Genomic DNA, 27,113 nt, shown 5'->3' with positions numbered 1-27,113 from the left:
TGTCCATCCAGCTGTCTCATCGCCCGATTACGCCAAAAAAGGGTCTCATGACCATTTTTGCTTGCGATGATCCACGCTCAGTCTCGCTCAGCTTGATTCACCTTAAGCAAATTCCAAACAAATAATTCCCCTTCGGTCACACCGCCTTCCCTGCGAGGCCTGCGCAGCCTGGCAACCAGGCAATCTGCCCGCGGCACCCGCCCACGGCCCACGACGCACGACGCACCAAGGCACCACACCCGCCCGTCAGCTTCCGACTTCCCCGCGATTGATTGACCAATTTCCCCTTTCCAGACATTCGATAGGAACAAGCAAAAAAGCCCAACGACTAGAGGGGGGAAATCCTTTCCTCCCCTTCCCCCACGCCAAACCATGGGAAACAACCCTTCATCAACCTCGAAGCCGGCCACCCCCACCACTGCTTCCTCCCACGATTCTCCGCGAGCCTCTAAGAACCAGCCCAAGAACCTGGTGTCAATACACAACCAACATATCAGGTCACCAGCGTCTCCCGAGGCTTCGGCTGTCCAAGCAACCGGCACCTCCATTATTAACAAAAACGCCCAGTCGAGACCACTGTCCATACTCAATTCATCGTCACCCTCCACTAGCTCCAACCACTCCGCCGGTATCCCTAGACCACCCGAGCCTAAGCAGAAGCCTGCCGACTTCAAGGATGAACACTCCCAACCCGTAGCCGTTCCCTTCTCCTATTCCCACCAGGAACAGGACTCACCATACGCGCGCGATTCCCAGTACGAGGAGAGCCTTATATCAGGCCCTACCTCTAGTAGTATTCAGGACATGTCATATCACATCAGTCGTCCTCCGCGACTGCCATTGCCGATCGAGGAGGAAATTCACACTCCGGGCTCGCCCATTGTCCCTCCTAGTGATGCTGACGCCAAGGCTGTTGACGATGTTCCACCCCTTGACGATTCGGCTAGCATACCACGTAGAGCGTCAGGGCTAAGCAATGCGACTGATGAAGATGATGCTGAAGAACTCCGAGTCGATAAGACGCGACCGACCATACCAACCCGTATCGAGTGGTCGCGGGGTGGTCAAAAAGTTTATGTGACGGGAACGCCATTTCAATGGAGCCGAAAGCAGAGACTACTTCCTTCGTAAGTTGTCCCTTTCGCTACCGTAAATTCAATCCCGTATGTCTAAACGAGACGCTTGGGTTTCTGTACCGTATAAAATATATTGAAAGTGAAATGTTCGTTGGTTGCTGACGTATCCTGGCTTATAGCAAGGAAAGAGAGGGTGTGTTGGAGACAATAATACCTGTTTTCCCCGGGACGCATCACATAAAATTTCTAGTGGATGGTAATATGCAGACATCACCTGATCTGCCTACTACTGTCGATTTTGGAAATAATCTGGTTAACTATATCGAAGTGAGCGGCGACGATAGCGACTCAAGGAATGTGCCTCTAGATACCGGTGTTCCTAAGTCTAACGAAGCCGCCTTATCTCTTCCGTCAAGGCAACCTTCACACGACGGTTCAGTCAAAGGCCCACAATATAAGGTCATTGATCCGGTTGAGAAGTTCTCCGCAAAGATCCCCCAGTATCTGGACGACTTCGACCAAGCCGAGGACACCTCAACATACAGGCTTTCCGCTCTAGCCCTTGAACGACTTCCACCGCCACCAAGTTTACCCGGTTTCTTAAGCAAGCCGATCATGAACAACACCACATTGATCAAGGACGATAACAGCGTCCTCAACATGCCGAACCACACCGTACTCAACCATTTAGCTACGTGTAGTATAAAAAACAACGTTCTTGCTGTGTCGGCTACTACCCGATATCAGAGCAAGGTAGGTCATTCCCAGGAGATTTCTTCTAAAACCCCAATACTAACGGGGTCGAAGTATGTTACTACAATTATTTACAAGGCCACAAAAAACGAATAAGCATTGTCTGGTCCTGTGTAGTAAAAGCATTAGTGTGCTCCAGACACTTATATGAGATGGCATATTTCCTATTACTCCGAATTTCATCTCGATAGGGGTATGATACCCCACTGTATCTCACTTGGATCAAGGGAAAGTCAGCTACGCCTAGAGTTGTGTTGGGCTCTGAAATGTAGCACTGATATGTGCTGTGTATCTTGCGCTATTCCGAAAGCAGATCAGATTTGGTAATGAGTTGTTCATGAACAGGCGGAGGCACGCGCCGTAATTAAAAGGGGGTTTATGAGAATATCATGAAGCCACGACATAGAAGGATGTATATGAGGGAAATGTCAAAGCTGCGCAAGCATAGGTATAAAGTCAAGTTAGACAATGTCGATAATGAATTTGGAACACAGGTCCATGCAAACACAAAGAGACGTGTCAGGTTTGTGAGTTCAATCTCGCCATTTAACGTAAACTTCGTCGGTTCTAAATCGCTGTGTACATGTGCTATCCTCTAGCGGAGTACGGAATCCCGTCTCGTATGCTAGTAGACCAGCGTGGGCGATCATTATGCCATTGTCGATACAGAAGCGTTCGTCGGTGGCGTAAACGCTACCGCCTCTCTCCTTAGCCATTTGTCCCATCATCTCCTGTAGGCGCTCATTGCATCCCACGCCGCCTACGACAAGGACTTGGTTGCTGCCCACGTGTGCCATAGCGCGCTCGGTTATTTCCACCAGCATCGCGTACACTGTCTCCTGGAGACTAAAGCATAAGTCCTCTGGCGTGAACCTCTCTTCCTCACTAACCTCCTCACCCCGCGCGATCTTAGCCTCTTGTTCGCGCATCTGCGCAGCTAGTAAATCGGCCGCGCTTAAGATTCCACTAAAACTGCAATCCATACCCTTAACAGCATACGGTAGATACAGCAACTTCCCCCGGATCGCCCCCTTCCGCGCCAAGAGTTCGATATTATACCCCGGCGCGGGATCATTGCTAATCTCCAACGTTCGCGCGAAGCGATCTAAACAGTTGCCTACGGCGATATCCAACGTCTCGCCGAAAATCCGGTACCGGCGTTCTGCGTACGCGATGACTTGTGTGTTACCACCTGACACGTACAACACCACGGGATTATCAGCTCCTGTGATCTCGCGTCCCATTTCGATGTGGCCTACGCAGTGGTTTACGCCGACTAGAGGTAGACCCCAGAGAAGTGATATTGTGCGCGCGCCTACGGCGGCGGATTGGAGGGGTGCGCCCATGCCGGGACCGCGCGTGTAGCATACGCATGATATTTGCGTTGATGGGTCTGTGATGCCGGCGTCGGAGAGGGCTTTTCGCGCCAGACGTGTGAAGTGCGCGCGGTGGTGGCGGGCTGTGTCTTTGGGGAGGAAACCGGTGCCGGGTGGGGAGACGAAGGTGTCGCGGACGTTGGCGAGGATGCTGGATTTTTTGGTGAAAGGGTCGTGGGATATTATGCCGACGCCTAGTTTGTTGGCGCTGCCTTCGAAGCCGATAGCTATGAGGGGTTGATTGTTGGGTTTGGTCATTTTCGGTTCTTTACTTCTTTACTTTGATTTTTTTTGGTGGTTGTAACCCTCGTGGTGATCGGTGAAGGTGGGGTCGACGATGTGAAGGAAGTGCGTTTGCGAGCGCAACCTTTGGATAACTAACTCGATATAGAGTGGTTATTCCTTGCCCAAATTTGCGACTCTAGACTCAACAGTGTCAAATTTGGAGGCTGTATAATTTGAGTTTAGGTTAATAAGGGTTATGTCGTAGTTATGAGGCTATCTTCTTGTGGGGTTTAGATCTACTATCTGCTATGTAAGAGCGGGAAGTGCTTAGCTGCAGAGACGCGGGCGACCCCTCCAATGACGCCCCGATCCTTATCGATAGACACTCAAGTTCTCTTAAGTGGTTGGCGGAACCATTGGGAAATGTACGTCCCATACTTGCATTTGTGGGTCCCATCTCGGACGTGTTAAGGTTTAGGTACCAGCTGGCCGTCTGTCTGTCGAGTTGCGCTTGTAAGTGGGGCAAACCGCACTTATTCCACCCTCTTGACGGAACGGGGCAATAATAGCCTTCAGTCCTAAGCACCAGGAGAGAAATCCTATACTTATTATTACCAAATCGCCGCCCGGTACTTTTCTTCCAACTTCATATTTTCCCATTCTTCCCACAGGCCGACTACTTTTGTTTCTAGCTATTTTGTTTTCTCGCTATATCGTCAGTTTCTTATCTGACCCTCTTATTATACTGTGTCGAATTTCTTGTATCTGACAGCCCTGAATCAGAGAGCTGCAGATATTCGTCATTGTTGTCGGTAATCCGAGACTGGCCCGCCTTCCGACGACTTGCTGACTTGAGCCTCTTATAGATACATACTCCTAACCAACATTCTTCCAACTCCCTTCTATCCCTTACGAAAACTCTCCAATGCTCCCACAAGTTTCGACTACTCCCCGAGTTATGCTTCCCCTCATTATTAGGAATTTCGCGAGCTCCGACCACAGATGAGTCGGCCATGCTAGCGACCATGCGCCTACCCGAATACTGCAGACTCCTCACCTGATCCAAGCCAATATCGCGCACCGTCACCGACACTAGAACTACTAGTAGTCCAAATATATCGATATATTTGCTTCTATAGTATATATGAAGCTTAAAGCTTGAAATTCTTCTCCCGGTCCGAGCCATCGGCTAGGGTTGACTATGGTCGACTACACAAACCTAGTCGAGATGAATTTTCTCGAGATTGTGGTGAGTATTCTATATTTCGCAGTTTCGTGCAAAAACCTATCTTGCGATAGTCATCTCGACTTTTCTACAATTTGCTATACTTAACAGACATATCAATTTCTTATTTATCTCCAACTTCTCAATGGACCGATCCGTACGGCGGTCATTTCTTACTTTGGATGGCGATGCTACCTACTGTCCTCCAAGACTTTCTCCGCACGTTAAACCCGGCGTCATATGCCAGATTCAAGATACGTTTCCGTCATCTTCCAGTGCTTGTCTTTAATATCCAAGTCATATCACGAATTTTACTTTATTTCTTACTTATTCTAATCCCCTTGCTTGCAATGAAATAAAATCTAACAATTCCAAGAGCTTGTATAGCTTCTACAGATAGTAAAAGTCGCAATGGACGCAAAAACAATGTGGCTAGATTCCGCGCCCAAGCCTGGCGTTTTCCTAGCAAAATAGGAGGTCATGAACGGGCAACCGCATGTCATCCAATATTGATGACTTAGAGGGCAAAGCCCCTCGTGTCGCGAATTTCTCGGAAGGGAGCTATGACCTTCTAAGAACCAAGAAGGCGCCTACAACTAGTTACCCAGTCCTGGCAATACATGCATGGACCGTCTCAACTACGCAGCCTCCCCAGAGGTACAATAGCTAATGGAAGGAGCACAACACAAGCAACGAGCAGGGAAGTCACATCAAATCACCGAATCGAAAGACAAGGTACGAAGAGATTGAGAAGATATATTGATCTCCTTTACCCTTCCTCATCATTTGGAGCCACAAACGCCCTAACTGAATGCTATCAACTCCACCGGCTATGCATATGGCTCTCAAGACTATATAATTTTGCGGCAAAACGGCCACTAACTCCTCAACTTTACACTTTTGCCAAACCACGACGTCCGCGGGACTTATGTACAGGTTGTTGACGCGAACGTTTAAAGATTATGTGAGTGAGTGGGATGACATCGCAGCGGACCACCTCAAAAGAGAAGATCGCGAATCAGGCACTTATCGCCGAATTGTTATCGAATGGTATACGCCAAAGGGCAGCAACCATCCTTCATGTTCGATCTCTAAGTGAAGCTACACCTCAAGCACCAATGCGATTTTATCGCCCTACTTTGTACTGGGTAGTGATACTTAAGTATGGTCGGTTTGAGGCTGACTTCTACTTCATTCGGGTCTCTTCGACTAGGTTCGCTATTTCCCGAATATCATCCGCCTTTTCGACGACTATTCGGGTTCCTAATTCGGTTCCCGAACTCATCGGAGATCAATTAGAATTTTCCAGAAGACTCATCATGTTGAAGTCTGAGAAGGCTGTACTTGAGGTTGTGTCGGAGGCTGAATTGGAGGCGCTTGTGGTTGTGGTAGGGATGGACGATTTGTATTCCCTCCCTGATGGCCATTATCCATACCCTGTCTTCTAAAGAGGAAGGCCGACGGGGGTATCGTCGACCGGAACCTCATCTGCTGAGAGCTATTGGGGTCAACTTCATACACCGGTTGTTCATCGTCATCGTCATCATCTTGGTCATACTTCCAACGATCACTCTGGGTAAAATCTATTTCCCGCGGAGGACTTCGTTGCTCATGTACCTTGGGCGGTCGACGGTCAATGAACAATCGGTTTAATCGGCCTATGCGACGACGGAACGAAGGCATCTCCTCGTGCTCTGTAGAGCCTAGGTTAATGCCATTGAAGCCGGAATGCAAAAGAGACTCTTCCGCTTCTGCTGCAGATGGCTCATCTATCTCCATAGAATCTGATGCGGATGCCGGCGGAGTCATCAAATAAGCGGTCTTAGCGGGCCTGAAGCTGGGCTCCTTCTCCTCTCGAACGGGAGGCAGTGGGTCAGCAGTCAAGTCAACAAAGTTGTGATTCCATCTCCGGTGGTTCTGGATCTTCATCTCAACATCATTACGCAACTCATTCTCCTTCTCGGCGAGTTTATCAGATAAGATAGTAAGGTCGGCGGGTTCCACGGATCTCCCTCCATCCGGACGGACGACAAGCCGAAGTTGACCATGAGGACCAGCACGTGCCGGCTGTTGAACTTCTGTCCTTGGTCGTTTCTGTGGTCGGGCGTTGAATAAATCGTCGTCGTCGACTTTGATACCAAATCGTACTTTGGTGGTTTTGAGACTGGCCCGATGTTCGAATATTGACTTATCGCTACTCAACATCTCCCTCTTGAATATCTCTCGCTGATATGAGAAGACAACAAGCTGGCGTGCTTCTTCCAGCTCCCTACGTAATTTCTTCAGCTTATCGCTCACCTGCGCGTCACGAGCCCTCGTCTTCCTCGTCTGTCGAACTTCGCGACGGCGGAAGCAGACATAAGGATCCATGTCGTCATGCTCTTGATGGGTTTCGAACTTGAGCGAAGGATGCAAGGGCTTGTTGCCACTTGTCTGTCGCGAGGTTTTCCAGTACTCATAGACATGCTTGGCATGAGTTTGGATGAGCTTATCAGGGATTACGTGTCTCATGGCTTGGAGCATCGTCTCGAACGACACCACCGTGTTGTCAACTGCAGCATAGGGAGCTTGCTCTGCGGCAGTGTCCTCAAATATTTCCATGATCCGCTCGAAGTCATCCTCGGACATCGGAGTATTTCCCACCCACTTAGCATTGTAGGCCTTGAGATACTCTTCATCCTCTGTGGTCATATCATAGAGACTCCTCAAAGTCTCTTCCACGGTCTCGGAAAACTTGATGTAATTTCTGGGCTCTACATATGGAGTGGGATACAGCTCATCATAGTTCGTCTCACTCTTCTGGGGCGGCGGCACAGGAATTTCATTGTCTGTGCTTGCGCCGACGCCCTTGAGGGCAGCCTGCAGATGGTATTCCTATTTAGAGAATGTGTTAGCGAATGGTAAGTCGTAATAGGTAGGCAGTAAAAGCTTGATATCAAAAGCTGCATTCGAAGGCGTAGTGGAGTCACGTGTTGTATCACGTGACGCGCATATCAAAGGTAAGAAAGGTAATGAAAACTCACATTTTCTTCTGCTTGCTCGACACCGGTCGCGATTTGAGATTCAGTTGTAAGAGATTCGTATTCGTTGGGGTCGATTTGATCTTCGCGGAATATGGGCAGAGGCGTCTTTGTGTTAAGTTTCTTGTATCGCACTTTCCGGGTCGACATGGCGGTCAGCGGTGTAGGATGATGGGGCGGGAGAAGTCGACAAAGTGGTCGGAAAAAGCCCGAAAAAATTCGGGGACCTAAAAGTTTAGGTCATGCGACGATGAAAAATCGAATTTTTGAGAGGTAAAACGCGTGTTCAGGTGGTTGTTTTGATGGGCAAACTATCGTTGTTGGATGAGGTGACGTTGAATTGTTTGGGGCGCAAATTTTTTGCTTGGTCGGCCGCAGCAGGGCAGCCCAAGCAGTAGAGCAGTAGAGCGAACACAACAAAATGAGAATAGTGATTGTGCAGAAGGTTGTGCAGAGGGGAGGGGGGCCACCAGTTCGGGGGGTTCAGTGGAAGCGTGAAAGGCGTTAAAGGCGTTTTGCCCCACCAAAATGACTAAAATGGCTTTGCACCTTCCCTCTAGCCCTGTAACTATGCTGCAATCGCGAGCCGTGATTGGGTGCACCGGTGAACCGTGCAATCTTGGGCGACAGCTTTGGGGGAGGGGGAAAGGGGGTAGAAAGTTACCGGGGACCCTGATAACAATGCCGCTAAAAAAAACATAACAGAAGGGTAAGTACTGGTCATAGTACACGCCTCTTCACTTCCACATTCTTTCGCCGGATGTGTACTTTCAAGCTACCTTTTCGCTACATTTGCCCCTTTTCATTTTGAACCTTTTCCCTGATAAAGGGAAATGAGCAAAAGGGGCTTTTTCGCTGCCTGCACTAGGTAATTTAGACCAATGATATACAAGATATGATGACATTCTATTGAATTTTTTAGCTATCCTTTCTTGCATTGCGATGAGGCAATTTATTTGAATGTAACAATTGATTCCTTTGGATTGTACATTTTGCGACGCTGTATTCCCTAGAAAATTTGAGTTTTTACATTTTGGGTCGGAAGGAAAGCTGCAGCCTGGAAAATATTTTTCAGCCACAGCGTCAGCCATTATGCACTTTGATAAGATAAGACGGCATATCGGCATACAGTACCTCCGTACCTGATCATTACTTCGTAATATAAATCACTTTACGAAAGTTCATATGATGTGTCTGTTTACAGTATCAATAAGTACCAATTTAATCATATCATTTAAGCATGACCTTTTTGTTAGTTTGACCATCGCATATCCATGTTTCGTTCATCTTTACACTATATTCGGCAGGTACCTAGGTACCCTTAACTGGTGTGCACCAATGGAAAGCTGCATCGGTTCGTTCCAGAGTTATGCAAGTTCGCAGGTACACACGCACATGTACAGTGTGGCTTCGACGTAATAATTACTATAGTGCTTGTGGCTTCCGAGGAAGGTGTCTCCACATTAAAGGCAATTGAGATCTTGGTCGCCTTGTCACGGAAGGACCCCACCAACCCACATTCCCACCTAACTCTCCATCCACCATCAGCCTCATCATCGTCCTTCACCATTCTTTCTTCAACGTTGAACATTTAACGTGACGTATTTTCGATCCGGCGATTACATACGTATAAACAGTCTACTTATACCAATACGACCCCGAATATCTACCGAATCATTGCGTCGCAGCCCGAAGGTTTAATACGGTTACCCAACTTCGTTACTAGAGCTACTCCTTATGCTCACCTTCTTTCCGATCACATTTTAGCTATCTAAACGCAACTTCGCCAAGGAGTATTCAACATCATGGGTAATACAACCAGCTCCGTGCTGGAGACCATCGTCCAAGGGTCGAACTGTACGCACTCGACCTTCCCTCGAATGCGACCGAGCACAGTACTAATTACGAATCATAGTCGACCGAGAGGAGGTAGACAGACTTAGGAAGAGATTCATGAAACTCGACAAGGTACGAAGCTTTTTAGCAACATGTGACATCCATTTATAGCGCCTACGATAAGCTAACGATATATCTGACTCCAGGACAACTCAGGAACGATCGAGCGAGAAGAGTTTCTCAGTCTACCCCAAATATCGTCGAACCCACTTGCTACGAGGTACGCCCATTGAACCACCCCCCATGCCAAGCCGACAGCGACCAAGCTAACTCAAAAAACAGAATGATAGCGATATTCGACGAGGATGGTGGTGGTGACGTGGATTTCCAGGAATTCGTCTCGGGGCTGAGCGCGTTCAGTAGCAAGGGGAACAAGGAGCAGAAGCTCAGGTTCGCCTTCAAAGTCTACGACATTGACCGAGATGGATACATAAGCAATGGTGAACTATTTATTGTCCTCAAGATGATGGTGGGCAGCAACTTGAAGGACCAGCAGCTGCAGCAGATTGTGGACAAGACCATTATGGAGGCCGACCTTGATAAGGACGGCAAGATCAGCTTCGAGGAGTTTACGAAGATGGTTGAGAGCACTGACGTGAGCATGAGCATGACTTTAGGTGAGTTACTCTACCTCCTTCGAAATATTTCTGCGGTTGCTGGACTTGGATTGCTAACGGTATGGTACAGATCAGTTCTAGATACCACGATGCTTATCATAATAATGAATAATGAGGCTTGGGAACCATATATGATCCACCTGGGCAAATCCTGGACCACCTCGTTGAACGAGTACGGATGTGATACGTGTTATGTGAAGTTTTTGTCCTAAGGACATCTATGAAGCGACGGGGATCGCGATGTGTGCGAGTGAATCTATGTCGAAGATATGATTGTCAGGTTGAGGCAGGTGCTCGTTATGGTGGTGGCTTGAAGCGTTTTCCCAGTACGTCGCTCAGACATGTTGATTATATTGACTTTTGAGGACATACCGACATAGCCTAATTGCTCCCGCCCAAATATAGAACGTTGATGATAATGTCAATGACAATCAGCAGTCCCGCATCGATGTCTCTAACTTCTTTTCGTACGCTAGTAACCTAAGCACACACCCATAGAGGACGTTCCTATGGACAAGATTATATCGGAACCGGGTGCCAACTGGTTGCGCTGATAGACTCACGTCGACAAAATAATAAAACAAATATACGTCACCTCACGGTATAAGGGCTGTCCAGACCAATAGGAATCTAAGTTAGGTAGCAGTTTTCAAGAGCCCCTGCTTAGAAGCATTGCATTTCTATCCCGTATAGAAGATCCTATCTAGGTATCTATACGTGAGGATGACCACGACGGAGCGATACGGGACACCCCGAAACGCCTCGATATCACGTTCCACGCGTCGACAAAATCAGTCCATAGGCATATACCCAGCCGGCATTGGGTTCCCGCCTTCCATTAAGGGGGATGTCGCTCGTCTAAAGTACACGATGAGTTCTGGGGCTATCGACTGACCTAGGCTTACCTAGCTGGTAGGCCTAGCTCCTTAGCTCGTCTATACACCCGCCTCACCATCGGGGATAATTATACGAGACCCACAGCGTATAATTAAGCAGTATCAATAGCCCGAGTAAAGTAGACTATTGATTAGTATATCTAATAGTTCATAGGAAGCTTATACGAAACATTATAGAAGCAGTAGGGGACTCTACGGGCCAACTAAGGCGAACGGAAAGAGTATAGGATCATGAACCAGTAGAGCTAAGATATATTCCGTCCTAAATTTACAAGTAGAATATTAGACATTGACAATAATAGAAAGGTGATATACTGTGACTCCATCTGCCCTTCTATACCCTGTCTACGCTCGAAAACATCTTGTCTTCTCATCTCCTACCTGTAGGGAGGCTATCGTGAGAAATACAATGTGTATTCACCAAGGAGAGTCAGTGTATAAGAGAGAAATTTCCGCGACTAATTAGATGTTCATAGCCCTTAGCCTTACAAGACATCCAACTATTGCAAGGGAAGTTCAACTCTGTCGTATTCCCACGATATATAACAATAAAAGTCATCATTTTAAGCGTATGGGCAAGCTCAATGTACTTTTATATGCTAGATAGACCGGTTAGACATTTTAGAATGCATCTATTAATTCATTGTATTGGTATGGAACTACGACAACGAGGTTCGTAGGTGATATAATTCACAAATTATACCAAACAGTCATCAAATAACCACTGGGTCTGGCTTATATATGTCTATATACAATGTAAGCATAATACGTGACCAGATGCTTGTTGATACCGAGGTGAGATTAGGTTTTGGCAGTTATCATCGTAGATTGTATAAATCCAATCTTTCCAGACGTTGAGGATCAAACATCGCCGATGACTTAGTTGATAAAATGTCATGAGGGCACGAGGTTCCTATTCCACGGTAGATGGCTAAGTGCCTTTCGTAGAACAACTCGTTGTCAACTCCCTCCAGAGAAAGACTCGTCATAATCACACTACGCTCTTGGTTTTTCACATAGAGGGCTTAGAGAAAGCCAGAGCCATAAATCTGGGATGACGCCCAGTTCGGTTCTAGGTATACTAAGAAATATTGAAAAGATCTACGTTACCGTCCAGTGTCAGCAAAATCACGGCGGTACCATCTATGGTATGTATCCAGGGCGCGAATAAATTCAAAATATCACCTCTATTAGACTACAGTAATTCGCAACATAAGGCGATATTCGACATAGTCATATCTAACATGTAGGTAATAAGCGTATATTCGATGTATTAGCGGTGACGAGGTCTCCATAATCAGCTTCCTTTGTCTGCAAGCCTTGGGTGAAATATTTCGATGTCCACGTCTAATATAAGAACATACCAGATAGATTCCACGAATAAATACAACTACTACCATAGATAGTGCGCATGAATTTTCCATCTAGAGCACCGAGCTATTTAGGTGAAGAGTCCAAGTGACAAGAAGCTAGAATGGTTGCGATCTTGTCGATGGAAACAACCATATCACGAATTGGGGGGACTCTTTCGGTGTAAGACATGATCCTGCCGTGGCCTTGTAGAAGAGAGTTAATGCGATGCTCTTTGATAGGAAGGACACAATTGTTCTATTGGTGCTGCTATGCATTGACAAGGGTTGCACTCGGCCATAAGACCCCCACAGTCATCTGAATAGAAGACCAGGTTCTTTTCTTTCCATATTCATCTCCCTCTCACTCCCGCTTCCCAGACAATGACGTGATATCGTTCATTTCCAGAAAAGACATTACCGTCACACGGCCAAGATGGGATGCAAGATCCTGCACGCCATGACGTAAATGGAAAAGACTCGCGAATAGAATATAAATTAAGGATGTAAATGGAAAGCTCACCGATAACCACATTCCTTTTGAAGTATAGGCGATCAAATTTTGTTGGCTCTACGAACTGCGAAACGCCTCAAAGAGCCAGACCGGCTCCACACCTAGCAATGAAACAGTTGATCTCCTGCAAGTGCTCAGGACGGGAGCGTCCCGTCAGATGACGCCTGTGACGAACTATCTTAATTTAATGGCGTATGCGGGATAGAGATTACATGCATATTGCGCAACGATCTTGTCTTTGCCAAGAAGGATTTGTCGTTGACGGAACTTTGGTATGTCTCTATATGGTACCTTGGTATACCGAGCCGCCGCGCCTCAAACTAGCCTAATACCAAGCGACATAGAGGCGGGCCGCTTAAGAAGTTGGTTCATTTCAAACGAGCAATACCTAGGTAATCATTAGTGTAGCCACCAAATATACCGAGTTACCTATGTTGCATGTCACCGGTCAGCGACGTGACACAAAGCTAGTTGTGTTCATGCAATTCTCCTAGATCATGTAGGTAAAAACAGGGCCCTAGTTCCAGGCCGTTACGGCCTTTGCAATCTAGGATTAGAGGCGCGGGTAGTTGCGTTGACAGGGGGCTGTTTTCTTCTTTTCTTCCTTCCGTCCAGTGGGTACGGACGAGGGTCAGGCAAGCTGATGTGGTCAATTCTCAGATGTGAGCGATGAGCTGTTAGGATCGACGACGGGGAAGCTTCCGCGCTCCAGATCTGCTAGGCGGAGATTGCAGATCCAATGGTTCAGGTTCAGCTTCCTGCGGAACATTTGCTGATGCGACGTCAAGGAACTTCTTAGCCTCTTTCCAATAGCCTGGAATTGGGTAGCACTGGGCTTGTAGCAACCAGCCCTACACGAATGTCTTCGATTTGGATAGAGGTTCTGGCGGCCTCAGCGGCGTCGGACCCGATTATCTGGGTAGGGGTTCGAGGAACGACCTTGTCGACATCGGTTGATGAGACACGCCGGGATTCTTTTGAGTCGTACAAATATATCGAACCCTTAGGTCATAACCCCTTCAATGTCTTTCGAATGAGCAATAAACAAACCGCTTGTTTGCTGAGTTTGTTTCAGTGGTTCAGCTGCAAACACCACCAAGGCCCATTCGTACCTGTCTCTGTGCTACGTGACTGGTGGATGGACTAGAAGAAGAGGAGAAAGAAAGAAAAAATTAAAATAAAGGAGGATTTAGATAATCAGCCACTCCGTCCAACATTTGGTCCCTTGTCGCTTGACCTAAGATGGGATGCAGATCTTCGTCCTAAGTAGAGAGGGTGCGAGTCTAACAAAAATGACAGGTCATAAAATGAAGTGAAGCCTTTTTTTACAGCACCACACCTCTGTGCCTTTTCCCCATGTTTGCTTAAGCCCTAACCAAGGGACGGTTACATCGGGAGGGTAGCACGGATCAAAACTGCTCACCTATCAGGTAAAATGGACAAGGGGATTTCTGGCGAACGGAGTGCTAATGCCCACCCTCCCATGGTGTCGGGTCAATCCTATTACTGGCCGCGCGACCGTCTGACAAGAGTGCGCCCCAAGGAAGATCGCAGCTAGACGATCTTCGCCGAATGGCTATCAGAGACACACAAGTCCAGCTGAGTCGGAAAACTTCCGAGATTGACTTGCATCATCGCGGCTATCGCAACTAGCCAATCAGTATTGACATTCGACTACAGATTGAAATTCTTAGGGGTCCTTTTGGTTGGGGGACTTGTCCCTGTAAACATATAAGTCTTGGTTGACCCATGTACAGACCATGTAATAAAAAAACGTACGTAAAGCTTACGGGGTTGTGTCAAAGCTGAAATAGCCCGTAAGTAGGTTCGAAGGATTGTGGTGTATGGATTCGAAGATATTGAAATGCCACAATTGATGTACTTCGAGAACATAAATTCGCAAAAAGGAATGGGTGACGGTTAGATATAGTATATTGGCAATTAATCAATATAATCCACATATAGATAAATTGATTACTTATATGTAATGTTGAATTTACTAGAAGAAGAGTAGGTAGCGAGATTTAGACGATTTCAGAAGTCTGGGGCTTATTGCTAGAGGGGCACAGGAAGAAAAATGAAGGAGAGGAAAATGGCGAGTGGCGTACGACGAAGAGAGATCAAATACCTAGGTACGCACCAAAACATTAAACTTTAAGTTTCCTCCAATACTCATCTATCCGGTTGAACATTAGGCAGCTGCTGCAAATGCGGCGCCTCAAAATGGAAGCTGTTTTTATGTTTTAAAGTTAGATGCAGGTATAAGTACATGCGCGATTCAAAGCTACATGTACCATAACATTATCGACTAGCCTGGTACCTAAGAACAATCGATGTTTGAGGCATCCAATCCCATTTCGGATCGCGATCAAAAATCCATCTCCTATTTAATACATGCGCATTTAATCCTAACACAACGCCACGCCATTGAGCTCCATCCCTAGGATTGAGATTAGAAAGTATGGGCATAATTTGTATGTACAATCGAATAGCCTAAATCGGCGAAACCTAATAAACATGCCCGTGAGAGCAGTAAATCCCTTCTACTCTATAACTTCCTTTTTTTACCCGCCCCTTCGCGACCCGCCAGATTCTCTAAGGGTATCCCGTAAACAGCATCGTACATCCATACGCACCCGCTTGAGTGAAATTCATTCCATTGCTTTTTTTCCTTGTTTTGTACCCTGCATTACCATCCATCATCAGTCCATTTCTTGCCACTCATCTTAGTCGTAGTATTCGCCCCCCTTTTTTTCAGCTGGTCCCGGACTCGAAACCCAACTTCAGCTCGACAGGTAATGGTCCCAATATTATAGGAAAACGGTCCATAGCCAACCGAGGTAAACTTCGCGACTCCGTGCAACCATATCCAGCATGCGACCTGATACCATTTCGCGTACTGCCTAAACCCCCCATCCCCTATAATCTCCTTATATATTTGTATGAGAGATAGGTTGATAATGCTTCTGCGCCGTGCGCCGGATCGATGGGTATCACAACCTGCTATGCAAATAATCACCCTTATACGGAACGCCCCGTATATGTCTCAAATCACGACCAATCGATGCCTTCGGTGCTGTCCTACATCAGGACATTCGTTGCTCTTATCGGGAAGTGTGGTGGCCGCGGCGGCTCGTCCCAGCAGTAGAGGAACCACCGGCTTCGGCCTCCTCTCCGTTTTCGTAGAGGTCGAGACATTCCTCGATAACTGATATCACAAATTAGTAAACTGCAAATGTGCATCACCCAGCTGTCGTAGACTATTCCCCTTCAGTAGAACGTACCACCAATGATGTTCTCCTCCCAAACTCCATATTCGTAGTCGACTAGACCGTGTCGGTCGATTCCGTCGCAAAGTCTCACGATCTCTTTCCCCATCTTGCGCAATCCCTCTTCTCCAATCAATGTCTGGCCCCTCTGCAGCGCTTGGCCAGATTCCATCATATCCTTTTGTCTCTGGAATAAAGAGAGCCATGCATGGTTGAAGTCTTGCCACATCTTAATGCGATCTCTGTAGAGGTTTTCATCGTCTGCTGAGAGGCCTTCAACAGTTAAATCTCATGTATCTTTCCGGGGTATCAGATAGAGACTCACCTAGTTCCACAACTTTCGAAAGCAACCACTCGGAAATATTTAGTAGCGACTCGCTGGCAGCTTGCAACACCCCGCTTCGTATATTGGTGAAGACCTCCCTCAAAGCGGTCTGGTAATGCTCGTAGGCTTCGGCCATCTCTGTTGTCTGCGAATACTCCGGTTCCTCTATAACCTGCTCCGGCGTGTTCGCTTGCGCCATTCCACTCATCGGAGCCATCCCGCTTGGATAATTTTGGAGCATTGTGCGCTGGTTAGTCGGGCTCTGCTGATATACTGCTGACGCGCTCGAAGAGCCTGCATGTGATTGCAACGTAGACGCTGTGGCCGCGTTGGTCGGTTCGCTCGGGAAATAGGGGGTAGCTACATCCGTTTGCATCATCTGCAGTGCTGCAGGTTGCCGAGACGGGAATTGTTGACTCGTATCATAAACGGCACTTTGCGCGCTCGCTTGTGGTACGTTGTACATCATGGGTGTATTGTAAGTACCAAAACTCTGAGCCTGCCGAGTATCTTGGCCGTATTCAGATTGGTATGGCATTGCGTTCTGCTGCATGGCGGTGGAGAAAGCTGTGGCCGGCTCTTGATAATATCCACTGTAAGTAGCCGTGCCCCCAATGCCACGAGCTGCCGTAGGCGACGTGTTTAGAGGCGCGGGCCGATACCTATCGGACCCGCTCGCGCCGTACGACCTTCCTTGTGCATTAGGATCGTGGACGGAATATCTAGCATTGGACGGCGGGTTAACAGGCGGTTCGTTCGGCCTCCTCCTCCGCCCGTGGTCATCCATGCCACGGGAAACGGGTTACGAGACGCTCGAAAAGGCGATTCTAGCCGATGCGCCTCCGGCAGCGGAGCCAAAGAAACGCAGGGAGGACTACCTTAGGTTCTTTTAGACCGTGCTACAACCGGCCCGTTAAAGTCGTCCGTGAACCTCGCGGCGCGCGCAAGTGGTGCGTGCGGTAGGATTTGAATAATTATTATAAGCTCTAAGTCGGCCGTAATTAGTCTGTCCCTAGACTAGTAGCGTATGCGGAATTGAGTAGAATTGTTTTTCTTTTGGTGCCCTTAGGTTGGATACCAGGACTGGCCGCGACGAAAAAAAAGAAAGGATGCCCTGGGCTACCAGGCTTTCTCTTGATCTTCGGACGGAAATCCTAGTTAGGGGAACGAAATAGGTAGTGGTATCTGCAATTTAGGCATGAAACCCTGCGGTTTCCCTGGGAGGCGCGTCTCGAAACGGTTGCGTGTTATGATGGTAAGGGAAGTGACAAGGACGAAGGTCAGAAGCCTACCGGGGAGGGCTGACTATGCGACTATGTATCGGATGCAGAAAGTTTGAATTGCTGGCAAAGAAAAAAAAAGTCTTTTGATGCAAACACAAGCCCCGACTATATGTCGGATGTTCCCTAACTCAAGGCCCTTACTGTATGGGGAGTAGGGGTGACGATGCCTCCGAGGCCCCAGATTTTTGACTTCGTTCCTAAGATATCTACCATGTAGGAAATTAGGATGGATTTGTCCACAAAAATCCCGAGTAGGTTAGGAGGGGTATATTTGACTTGTCGACGGGCGTCACTACGCGTACCGGGAGGATCCCGGTATTTTCTTGCAACTAAACACCAAATTAACAGGTAGTGACCTTGCCCGGCTGGATTGAGTAGCAAGCCGCACCGGGACCAAAAACCGGAGGCCCCTAATTTCTCCAACGGTTTTTTAGGGAGGCAAGCTTTGCCTCGACGTAACTGAGCTTTCTTAGTTAGTTCGCGTCTTCGAAACGTCGATTTCCACGGCTTTTGAGTGATTCAGGGCTCGGGTGGATCGATAGGGCTGGACTTGATCTGGTCAAAGTTAAATATACGGGAGAAATGAATCGTAGTAATGGGATGATATCGCAATCGTAGATGTGGTTTTAATGACCGATGACCATAAAAATATTCTATAAGTCGGATGGTCGAGTCTGGGGGGATATATATGTAAGTGGGAGTGGTGAGTGTAGTAAGTGTGTGTAAGTGTAAGTGCGGATAAGGTTGTTGACATCGGAGGATTTCGTTCAGCTGGGTACCTCTCGCTACGTAATGGATAATATTTAAAATATTGAAGTAGGAGGTAGGAAAGTCAATAGTCGACCGGTCAGTAGGTACTTGCCTCATGATATATTATTAGGTGAATTCGAGGAGGAAGGTAAGAGAAGGACCGGCAGTAGGGCAGTAGGTAGGAGTGGAGACCCCAATTAGACTCTAGAGCAACAGGAGCAACAAAACAGAAATGGAGGTTGCGATGCACCCCATTAGACCATTAGACCATTAGACCTGTGGGCTGTGGGCTGTGGGTAATGTAATACACAAAAGATACAAGATCAGGCGATGTGCTTTCTAATGAAAACGAATAATGGACAACCTTGGAAAGAGTTTTAACCAAAAAAACCGCTCCCAAAACACATTAACGATCACCACCGCCTTAACTCGCGCGCGCCGTGCGGAAAGTAGCTACCTTGCCAAAGTAACCACCTGCAGTAGCCAAAGTAGCTGGGGCCCTGCTAGGCAGGGCTTGTCTGGCTGCGACAGGGTGAACAAGATCTGCGCAGTGCGCACAGGCAATCGAGAGCGGGTCCGAATCAAGCCCCCCTTACCTATACCCCGTGGGCGTGTTCCTACCGTACACAGAGTGATGGGTGATCTGTCCAGACCCTGAAAACCGACAACAGATGGATCCCCCAGATGGATACCTTGGTGAGAGGGTGAGGAGAGAGAGAGAAGGAGATAGTCAGAGCCCAGCCCAGAGACCGGAGAGTTGGGTAGATTTATTGGGTAGTACGGGGGTTAGGTATATTGGCCAGGGGCATATAAGACAAACCCTTTCCAGCCTCAAACAAAGAGACATCTTTATCTCGAGGGGTGTCACGGGTCACCACGCATGTTCCTGGCGCAGATCAACCTATCAGGTCAACTATTCCACCAGATCCTCACTCGTTTGTACGATTGTACCGGAACCTATATGGTGCCCGGTCTGGGTACCATTGTATAGATAGGCATATTCTAATACATTATTAGCACTTGCTATAAGCCGTGTGAGGGAAAATTCCTCAATAGTCAGAAGTGGATGAACGGCTCGTGATGAAAAGAAAGAAGTATATTGAAACTAATGAGAAGGGGGGAGAAAAAAGACAAGTTTTGATGTTCCTTGATTATCCTATTAGCTTAAAAAAATCTTGGTATGGTAGTACACATAATAGTATGAGGTTTTGCTTTTATTTGTGTGCCTGGGGTTTCCATCATGTGGCTGATGCTGATTGAGAAATATTTTTCATTTTGTACAGATCGGTCACTTTTTGGGACCTGCCCTGACTTGGGGGCAGGATGTTGCGCAGGGAATAGTTGAAAAATTATCAGCTGTCCCGTGAATAAGCTATGTATTGCTGATTTTTAGCTGCGGCTGCGCGTACCTACATATTTCACATTCTGTTTGAACTTCTTATGTTTGACAACCTTGAAATGACGATGTCTTTAATTAAGGATTATTACATAAGATAAGAGAAAAGAATACGTTGATGTATGTGAGGTAGGCCGGTACTTTATATTACTATAGTTGTATCTGTATGGAATTAAGTACTGTCATATTTTTTTGGTTACCTTCGGATACATGGCAGGTACTTAATAATATGCCTGCATGGTAAGCATCTGAGCAGATATACACGTACACATACATGTACAGGTAGATTACGATTGGCCCCCAACAAAGTTACATATGTAAAGGGGGTTAAATCAAGAAAGGTACAGTACAATAGGTGCTAATGCTTAGTTGACAAGATCTAAGGGGGGGTTGTCCGCTTCTTTTTTCTTTTTAACTTTCCATGCCTCAACTGTCTTTTTTTCTTACAATATTCTTACAATATTCTTAATTTATTTCTCATGATTACTATTTCCCCTAAATCAATTCTTAACTATGGAATTTTGTCTAGACCTTCGTATAGACTAAAAGATTAAATGTCCTCTTACCCATTATCTTAATATTCAACTACCAACGTATATGCTAGGTGGATTGACTATTTGATTTTGTCATTTACTTACCCAAACTAAGAATTTGATGGCATGTTCGTTGCATCGGTGCTATTATGTTCTGCGCGTCTAGCTCACGATCTAAAAGCCATTACCGAGAAATTCAATTGCCGCCAGCCGCCATGGATTCATAATGGAAGCTGATTCGATCCGGGGAAAAGAGCCCGTCGAGTTTTGGTCGGACCACACACCGAAATAGACCAAAGATTCCGACGAAGATTTTTTCCCTTTCTCTTTAGGTCGAGCTGTATTGCTGATGACCATTGGTCAATATGCAGACAAGTACGAGGCTAGGCGCACAGTTAGCTCTGGCAGATTCTTCGTTAAATAGCTGGGCGACCAGCATATGTAGTAGACATTAAGCCGAACTACCTCCAATGCAGCATTGTAGGAAATCGACAGACTGATTGATGCCCGACTAATTGCTCGAAAGTTCTCGGAATAACTCTCATAGCATGATCGGGGCGTCCTGCACGAAGTCGAGGCTCGCGAATAATAACCCAAACACAATTCACCGTTTGTGAGGTACATACTCCTGAAGTACTTCTGCTCCTGTCTGCCAAGCACGAGGACATCATTTTGGGGTATTTATTAGGCCGCAAGACGGGCCTCTAATAAAAGTTGGTGGGTGTTTGGTCGTTTAAATAAGATCCTTGAACCATGCAACAACGCATTTTGGAGACAAGGCGTTGAGATGTCGTCAAAGAATGACAAGGGTACGTCTCTGACATTGTCCCGGAGTCAACCGGGATCTCCTATCCATTTTGGTCAATTTCCAATATTTCTCGACTGAATACCTACCGAGCATACATCTTAGGAGCGGCAAGCCTATTATGGTGTAGCTTGTATGGGGCAACAATAGCATTAACACCATTACAAATATTACTAAGGATAAGTCATCAAGCTTCTGAGTAGCTACTCCTAGATAGTTCTGTGGGAGGTCTTGGTTTGTATCTCTTTAACCACAGATCATAGGTGCTGACTTGTATACCTTGGGTATATATGTACGGGGTAGGTATTCTCGCGCATGAGTATCACCCCGCATATAATATATACATATATGTCTATATGTAGGGCAGATAATAAGGCCTAGCTCGAGGTACGTAAGCAGTGGTTGTACGCTGTCTTCTAGGTGTGGGTTGGCGTTCTTCGTCACGAGAAATCACCCCATTTTTATGGGCTTTCGTAACTAGTGCAGGTCCCCGAGATTCGAGAAAATAGAAACCTGGCACTGAAAGGTCCACACCAGCTCGGACTTACTAGCTTTTCTATGTGAATCGTCATACCTGTCACGATTCACATGCCAAGTGGCCCCTTGCTGGATCTCGAGGAGCAGCAAGTATCAAAGTGGCTTTGCGGAAGTGGGTTTAGTTCCTTCGAACGTCGGTTACACCGAGCCTCCTATGCTAGTTCTTACACGTATATATTCTGCCAAAGCCTTCTTAGACTACCTAGGTACTCACCTAGACGATCTGCAAGACGCTGTGCTAGTTTTACCAAGCTTGGTATCGTGAAGGCTCGTTAGCTCGAGCTAGGTCCTCTTAGATTTGTACCAACTTTCCCATAATACCGACTACAGGAGATCGTCAGGGTAGAGCCTAAATTACGCGACACAGGCACATATATATGAATTATCGGAAAGGGAAAGATCAACAATATAAAGCAATCCACTAATGTTACAGTATTGGATGCTGTGTGGTTGGTCACCCTCAGCCTTATCTGGCTCGAATGAGGCTTGCAATGTTTCTTCTATAGCCGTAGGTGGAATGTGACTACTTTGGAGACACCATTTCTCGTATCGGCTCACGGCTAGAGTCAAGTTACTTTACCTTATAAGTCGCCCGGTTCATATTCATATATATGCGCTCCAATGGCGTAGGAATGTTACATTTATCATTGCAGGATCGACCGGATGGACTAAGTTGAAGTTCCGCGAAGACGACTAACACTATCCCAGTGTCTTTGGCGTCCGTACCCCTTCCGTTTACGATGATGATGACCACCAACTCTAGTTAATTATCGCCTCGTTATTGACAAGGCTGCGGGTAGAAAGACTCAGAATGCGAACACAATATACTATATCGTTCTCATATTGTAGGTCAGCTGAAGCAATAAATGGCTTATGGTTCCACAAGGGAAGTACGGTGTATAGCACTGATTTCCCGCGTCTAATCAGTAAGTTACCCTTCTCAAGCCTTTGTCTCTTTCGAGAACCACCATAAATTGTGAAATTTCTTCCAGAAGGATTCCATCTGAAGCTAGCCAGTGTCTAGCATATGTCCTCACATTTCTATTTCTAGACCTTCGGGTAGATAGCTGGTACGTATATGTATGTCTGAGCTTAGCTACATGTACTATCTGTGTATTTGTACCTAGCAGTAGGTAGTTGTCTAAACCAGCCTCGCCCCTTTACGCTTCTGGCAATGACGACAAAAACTTGTGTATTCGTCACTCTTTCGAATTTGTAACTATTAGGATTTCTGCACAACTTGTGTTTGTTGAATTTTAATTTATTTACTGAGAACTGTCGTCCTGATTGACTGCCCTTGGAATGTGGTAGGCGGTGGAGATGCTGCATTTGCCCGAGTTACGTCGCGTCGTGTTGTCCTACGGCCTGTTGGTCGTACGTGATACAAACACAACCCGATTTCCCGGTTGACCGATCTGCACCTAGGTAGTCTAATACATATTGTACCCCAGACTTAATTGGTGCACACAGTACATTAGGTAGGACTTGGCCTGAATTGGCACGATGTACTGGCGTACCAATGGAATCGGCCACAGACCATCCCATGGGAAGCACAGATTACTAGTTGATAATTTCGCTTTTTGGGCGTCACTTTTGACGTCTCATATGCATTCCATGATACGAAGTAGGTACATAATGATACATAGCCTTTATACATATGATTTTGCTGTATGAATAGTATGGGCTACAATGCGGTATACATCCTTCCCTTTGGAAATGGCGATACTCGCCCTCTGCAAAGCTGCACATAGCAATGACTCCATAAAGTAGTTGGATATTTCCATACATGGCTCGTTCTATCTCTTGACCCATGTGGGCATTTTTCTGGCCTTGACATGGCCAGGCTTCTTTCTTTCGACTCTTCTCGGATCACGGGTAATGCAGCCAGCTGGATACATCGAGTTAGAAATACCATATGTGGAATTTGGATTGTTACGGACTCACCTTTCCTAAGGGGCGTCTTCAGCGCTGGTTCGTGAACGACCAATGCCTTAGCAATCGCCATTGCGAGCGCTTCAGCCTGACCAGTAGTACCACCGCCCTCCACCAGAGCCCAGACATTGTATTTGTCTGTTCTGTTCATTGATTTCAATCCCCAGAGCGCGCTCTCGCGGTCGTGAACTCTTCCAAATACATCATTCAATGGTTTACCATTAATGAGCACTTCACCTGTCCCCTCCACGAGCCAGGCTCGCGCTGTTGAGGATTTCCGTCTACCAACACCGTGTGACCTGCCGAACTTGTCGATCGGGATAGGTTTTGGGGTATTGAGATATATGTTGATATCTCGCTTGAATGGCCGGATACCCTCTATAACCTCTTGGGGCATTAGGTCGGGGTGGATCTGATTTAACCTCTTGACCAGACCAATACACGCCGCATAGTCTCTTCCTTTCGCTGCTTCACCGATTGATAACCGATATTGTTCTTTTGTCTTCCACGCCACTCTTTCTACTTGGCTTTTAGGAACGGTGGGAAGTCGTCCATATTTCCGCGCAAGATCTTGAATGAGAACGTAACTGTCGTTGAATTGTGTAGTCCGCGAGAAGTAGGAAGGAGATATCGGCATAGGGCGCACATAAGGTACTTTCAGATCAGCTGTAGACTCGCTACTTTGAATAGCATTCCCAAGTTCGTCATCTTGGCGGGTTGTGGTTGTTGTGAATGTTCGACATGTTTTCGAATTCGTCGATATTTTTATCGAAGTCGAAGGCCGTGACAATCGAGTTGTGGTCGTTTGGAGATCTCTAAGACAGCGAATGCTGTATCTTAGAGTGGACATTTTGCTTATCGTATCCTCTTCATATCATATTCTTGACCTCACCGATCCGATTGATGACGGGGTCTAAATAATGATTTCGGTGATTGTGATAAGCCGATGAATTCGATCGAGTTGATTGAACGAAGCACTTTTTCAAAGTTTCGCAGGCATCCAATTGGAACGGGGCTCCACTCATGGAATTCAATTGGCCGGTAGATTAGATCTTCCGATCTCCGAGGTTCAAAACCTTGGAACCGTTCTTGTGTTGGAGGGGTAGGTTTCTATTAGACTCTACAGGTGGGGCAAGGGTCAGTGCCTGATTGAATTTTAAATTTGAATTGAGCCACAGCGCAGTTGCCCCGCCTCCCGGTTTTGTGAGGGTAGAAAAAAAATTCCGTGACTCAAAAGAATCATTCACTTCCCATCTCTCCCTTTCCCTTCATCTTTCAACTCGGCCAGCACCAGATTTTCAACCATGGCGCCTTTCGGAAAGATCTACACCAAGGAGGTAAGTCAATACTCTGCTTTTCAGCATTATTTTGATTATACTATTGTCTATTGTCATCTATTATTCTCTTCGAATCTCGTAGACTAACATGCATTTCTCGTCGCGTAGCTCAACCCCCGCACCACCGCAATCCTCGCGGTTGCGAAGGCCAACGGGCTGGACTTGGATGTCGTCGAGGTCGACACCACCAACCCGACTCCCGAGTTTCTTAAGGTGAACCCTCTTAGCAAGGTTCCCGCTTTCGTCGGTAACGATGGCTACGTCCTCACTGAGTGCATTGCCATCGCCATCTACAGTACGTGTCTTGTTCTCTCCCCCATTCGAATTTTTGCCATCAAATACCTCTAATAAGGCGTCTCTATGATGACCTAGACATTATTCTAACAGTTATCCCTATCTGAAACATCTCTGTTGATCATGGTTCTACTTTCTGATTATATCGCCCATCTTCAAAAACTTTGCACAATGAAAACTTAAGCGTGAGGATTTCGCTAACATTTGATCCTCAGTCACCTCCCAGAATGAGAAGACCACTCTGCTCGGCAAGACCAAGCAAGAGTAAGTTACAATCCAATATGTATAAACGAAAACTTTTCGTACTAACCACGCATAGCTATGCTTCCATCTTGAAGTGGCTATCCTACTTCAACTCCGAGGTTCTCCCCAAGCTCGGTGCTTGGTACCGACCCCTCTTGGGCTGGGACCAATACAACAAGAAGACCGTTGACGATGCCGCCAAGGGCGCTGCTAAGGCTGTCTCCGTCGTAGAGGAGCACCTTCTCCACCACACATACCTCGTCGGTGAGCGTATCACCCTCGCCGATCTGTTCGCCGCCGGCATCATCTCCCGCGGCTTCCAGTTCTTCTACGACAAGAAGTGGCGCTCTGAGCACCCCAACGTCTCTCGATGGTACGAGACCGTTTATAACCAGCCTATCTACAGCGACGTCGCCAAGCCTTTCGAGCTCCTAGATACCCCCAAGTTGACCAACGTCGCACCCAAGAAGGCTGAGCAGCCTAAAGCCGCTCCTAAGGCTGCCCCCAAGCCCGCTCCGGCTGCGGAGGAGGAACCTGCTCCCAAGCCCAAGCACCCCATCGACCTGCTACCACGATCAGAGTTCGCTCTAGATGAGTGGAAGCGATACTACTCCAACCATGATGAGGACGTCTCTCTAAAGTGGTTCTGGGAGAATGTTCCTTTCACGGACTACTCCATCTGGCGAGTCAAGTACAAGTACAACGATGAGTTGACTTTGACTTTCATGTCCAACAACTTGATTGGTGGATTCAACACCCGTCTTGAGGGCTCTCGCAAGTACCTCTTCGGCTGTGCCTCCGTGTACGGCGAGAACAACGACTCGGTTATCGAGGGTGCCTTTGTCATCCGTGGTGATAACTACGTCCCCGTCTTCGATGTCGCTCCCGACTACGAGAGCTACGAGTTCATCAAGCTCGACCCCACCAACGCCGATGACAAGGCTTTCGTCGAGTCCATGTGGACTTGGGACAAGCCCGTTGTCCACAACGACAAGGAGTACAAGCACGCTTCTGGAAAGGTCTTCAAATAAACTATTACGAATAGGGGTATGATACTGGATGGTTACGAGTTGACGAGATCATGCATACGGAGGATGGCATATGGACAAGGAATACCACACCCAATGAGGTTTTCATTTGTGCTCTGGTAGATAGCTGATAGGCATACTCCCTTTGTTGGACTTGACTTAATGCTATTTTGCCCAATGATTCCCATTGTCCTCTGAAGTGATACATTATCTGAATTAAATAAAGAAACAGGGGCAGCAAACCATTATCCCCTGCGACATAATAGTCGGCATAATCACGAGGAAAGGGAACTCTTTGAACTGAGTCGGTCTTTGACATATGCATAGCCATACATCTGGGAAGTAATATAAATACCTTAAACTCCTGTCTAGCCCATAACGATTTACATTGCTAATATCCACTAAAAATCACACGCAATTTCAATTTTATATCA

The 27,113-nt window shown here is 46.9% G+C and overlaps 7 protein-coding genes across 7 annotated transcripts; 3 read left to right on the top strand and 4 right to left on the bottom strand.

Annotated features, from left to right (window-relative positions):
• Positions 1–372: 372 nt before the first annotated feature.
• F4822DRAFT_442244 (carbohydrate-binding module family 48 protein) lies at positions 373–2,259 on the top strand (the record flags this gene model as incomplete). Its single annotated transcript, XM_051462973.1, has 3 exons — positions 373–1,127; positions 1,256–1,829; positions 1,884–2,259. 3 exons carry the CDS (start codon positions 373–375, stop codon positions 1,923–1,925), a joined length of 1,371 nt encoding a protein of 456 aa, XP_051316895.1. The 3' UTR covers positions 1,926–2,259.
• F4822DRAFT_174464 (O-sialoglycoprotein endopeptidase) lies at positions 2,145–3,579 on the bottom strand. Its single transcript, XM_051453328.1, has one exon. It carries the CDS (start codon positions 3,461–3,463, stop codon positions 2,363–2,365), a length of 1,101 nt encoding a protein of 366 aa, XP_051316894.1. The 5' UTR covers positions 3,464–3,579; the 3' UTR covers positions 2,145–2,362.
• Positions 3,580–5,785: 2,206 nt separating this feature from the next.
• F4822DRAFT_174426 (enhancer of polycomb-like-domain-containing protein) lies at positions 5,786–8,326 on the bottom strand. Its single transcript, XM_051453327.1, has 2 exons — positions 7,679–8,326; positions 5,786–7,529 (listed from the first exon to the last, which is right to left on the bottom strand). Exons 1-2 carry the CDS (start codon positions 7,823–7,825, stop codon positions 5,973–5,975), a joined length of 1,704 nt encoding a protein of 567 aa, XP_051316893.1. The 5' UTR covers positions 7,826–8,326; the 3' UTR covers positions 5,786–5,972.
• Positions 8,327–8,882: 556 nt separating this feature from the next.
• On the top strand, positions 8,883–10,657 carry F4822DRAFT_395613 (calcineurin subunit B). Its single transcript, XM_051457442.1, has 5 exons — positions 8,883–9,532; positions 9,591–9,643; positions 9,718–9,791; positions 9,854–10,188; positions 10,259–10,657. Exons 1-5 carry the CDS (start codon positions 9,481–9,483, stop codon positions 10,267–10,269), a joined length of 525 nt encoding a protein of 174 aa, XP_051316892.1. The 5' UTR covers positions 8,883–9,480; the 3' UTR covers positions 10,270–10,657.
• Positions 10,658–16,051: 5,394 nt separating this feature from the next.
• F4822DRAFT_426971 (uncharacterized protein) lies at positions 16,052–17,328 on the bottom strand (the record flags this gene model as incomplete). The annotated part of the gene is made up of 3 exons (XM_051460660.1): positions 16,052–16,155; positions 16,232–16,489; positions 16,542–17,328. 3 exons carry the CDS (start codon positions 17,326–17,328, stop codon positions 16,052–16,054), a joined length of 1,149 nt encoding a protein of 382 aa, XP_051316891.1.
• A 5,798-nt stretch (positions 17,329–23,126) lies between these two features.
• On the bottom strand, positions 23,127–24,757 carry F4822DRAFT_395603 (37S ribosomal protein S9). Its single transcript, XM_051457441.1, has 2 exons — positions 23,790–24,757; positions 23,127–23,733 (listed from the first exon to the last, which is right to left on the bottom strand). Exons 1-2 carry the CDS (start codon positions 24,625–24,627, stop codon positions 23,642–23,644), a joined length of 930 nt encoding a protein of 309 aa, XP_051316890.1. The 5' UTR covers positions 24,628–24,757; the 3' UTR covers positions 23,127–23,641.
• Positions 24,758–25,081: 324 nt separating this feature from the next.
• Positions 25,082–26,682, top strand: F4822DRAFT_426969 (eEF1-gamma domain-containing protein; the record flags this gene model as incomplete). The annotated part of the gene is made up of 4 exons (XM_051460658.1): positions 25,082–25,114; positions 25,223–25,409; positions 25,624–25,672; positions 25,728–26,682. 4 exons carry the CDS (start codon positions 25,082–25,084, stop codon positions 26,680–26,682), a joined length of 1,224 nt encoding a protein of 407 aa, XP_051316889.1.
• Positions 26,683–27,113: the final 431 nt, after the last annotated feature.

Source organism: Hypoxylon trugodes (genome assembly GCF_022578975.1).
Source record: "Hypoxylon trugodes strain CBS 135444 unplaced genomic scaffold F4822scaffold_3, whole genome shotgun sequence".
Taxonomy (NCBI): domain Eukaryota; kingdom Fungi; phylum Ascomycota; class Sordariomycetes; order Xylariales; family Hypoxylaceae; genus Hypoxylon; species Hypoxylon trugodes.
Note: the sequence above shows the minus strand (reverse complement) of the source record. Positions and strands in the feature narration are given on the sequence as shown.

Coding starts and splice junctions, on each gene's coding strand:
- F4822DRAFT_174426 (XM_051453327.1), bottom strand. CDS start 7,825: ATGTCGACCCGGAAAGTGCGATACAAGAAACTTAACACAAAGACGCCT. Junction 7,530..7,678: donor TCGAGCAAGCAGAAGAAAAT/GTGAGTTTTCAT, acceptor TTCTCTAAATAG/GAATACCATCTGCAGGCTGC.
- F4822DRAFT_395613 (XM_051457442.1), top strand. CDS start 9,481: ATGGGTAATACAACCAGCTCCGTGCTGGAGACCATCGTCCAAGGGTCG. Junction 9,533..9,590: donor CATCGTCCAAGGGTCGAACT/GTACGCACTCGA, acceptor TACGAATCATAG/TCGACCGAGAGGAGGTAGAC. Junction 9,644..9,717: donor GATTCATGAAACTCGACAAG/GTACGAAGCTTT, acceptor ATCTGACTCCAG/GACAACTCAGGAACGATCGA.
- F4822DRAFT_395603 (XM_051457441.1), bottom strand. CDS start 24,627: ATGTCCACTCTAAGATACAGCATTCGCTGTCTTAGAGATCTCCAAACG. Junction 23,734..23,789: donor GAAGACGCCCCTTAGGAAAG/GTGAGTCCGTAA, acceptor CGATGTATCCAG/CTGGCTGCATTACCCGTGAT.
- F4822DRAFT_174464 (XM_051453328.1), bottom strand. CDS start 3,463: ATGACCAAACCCAACAATCAACCCCTCATAGCTATCGGCTTCGAAGGC.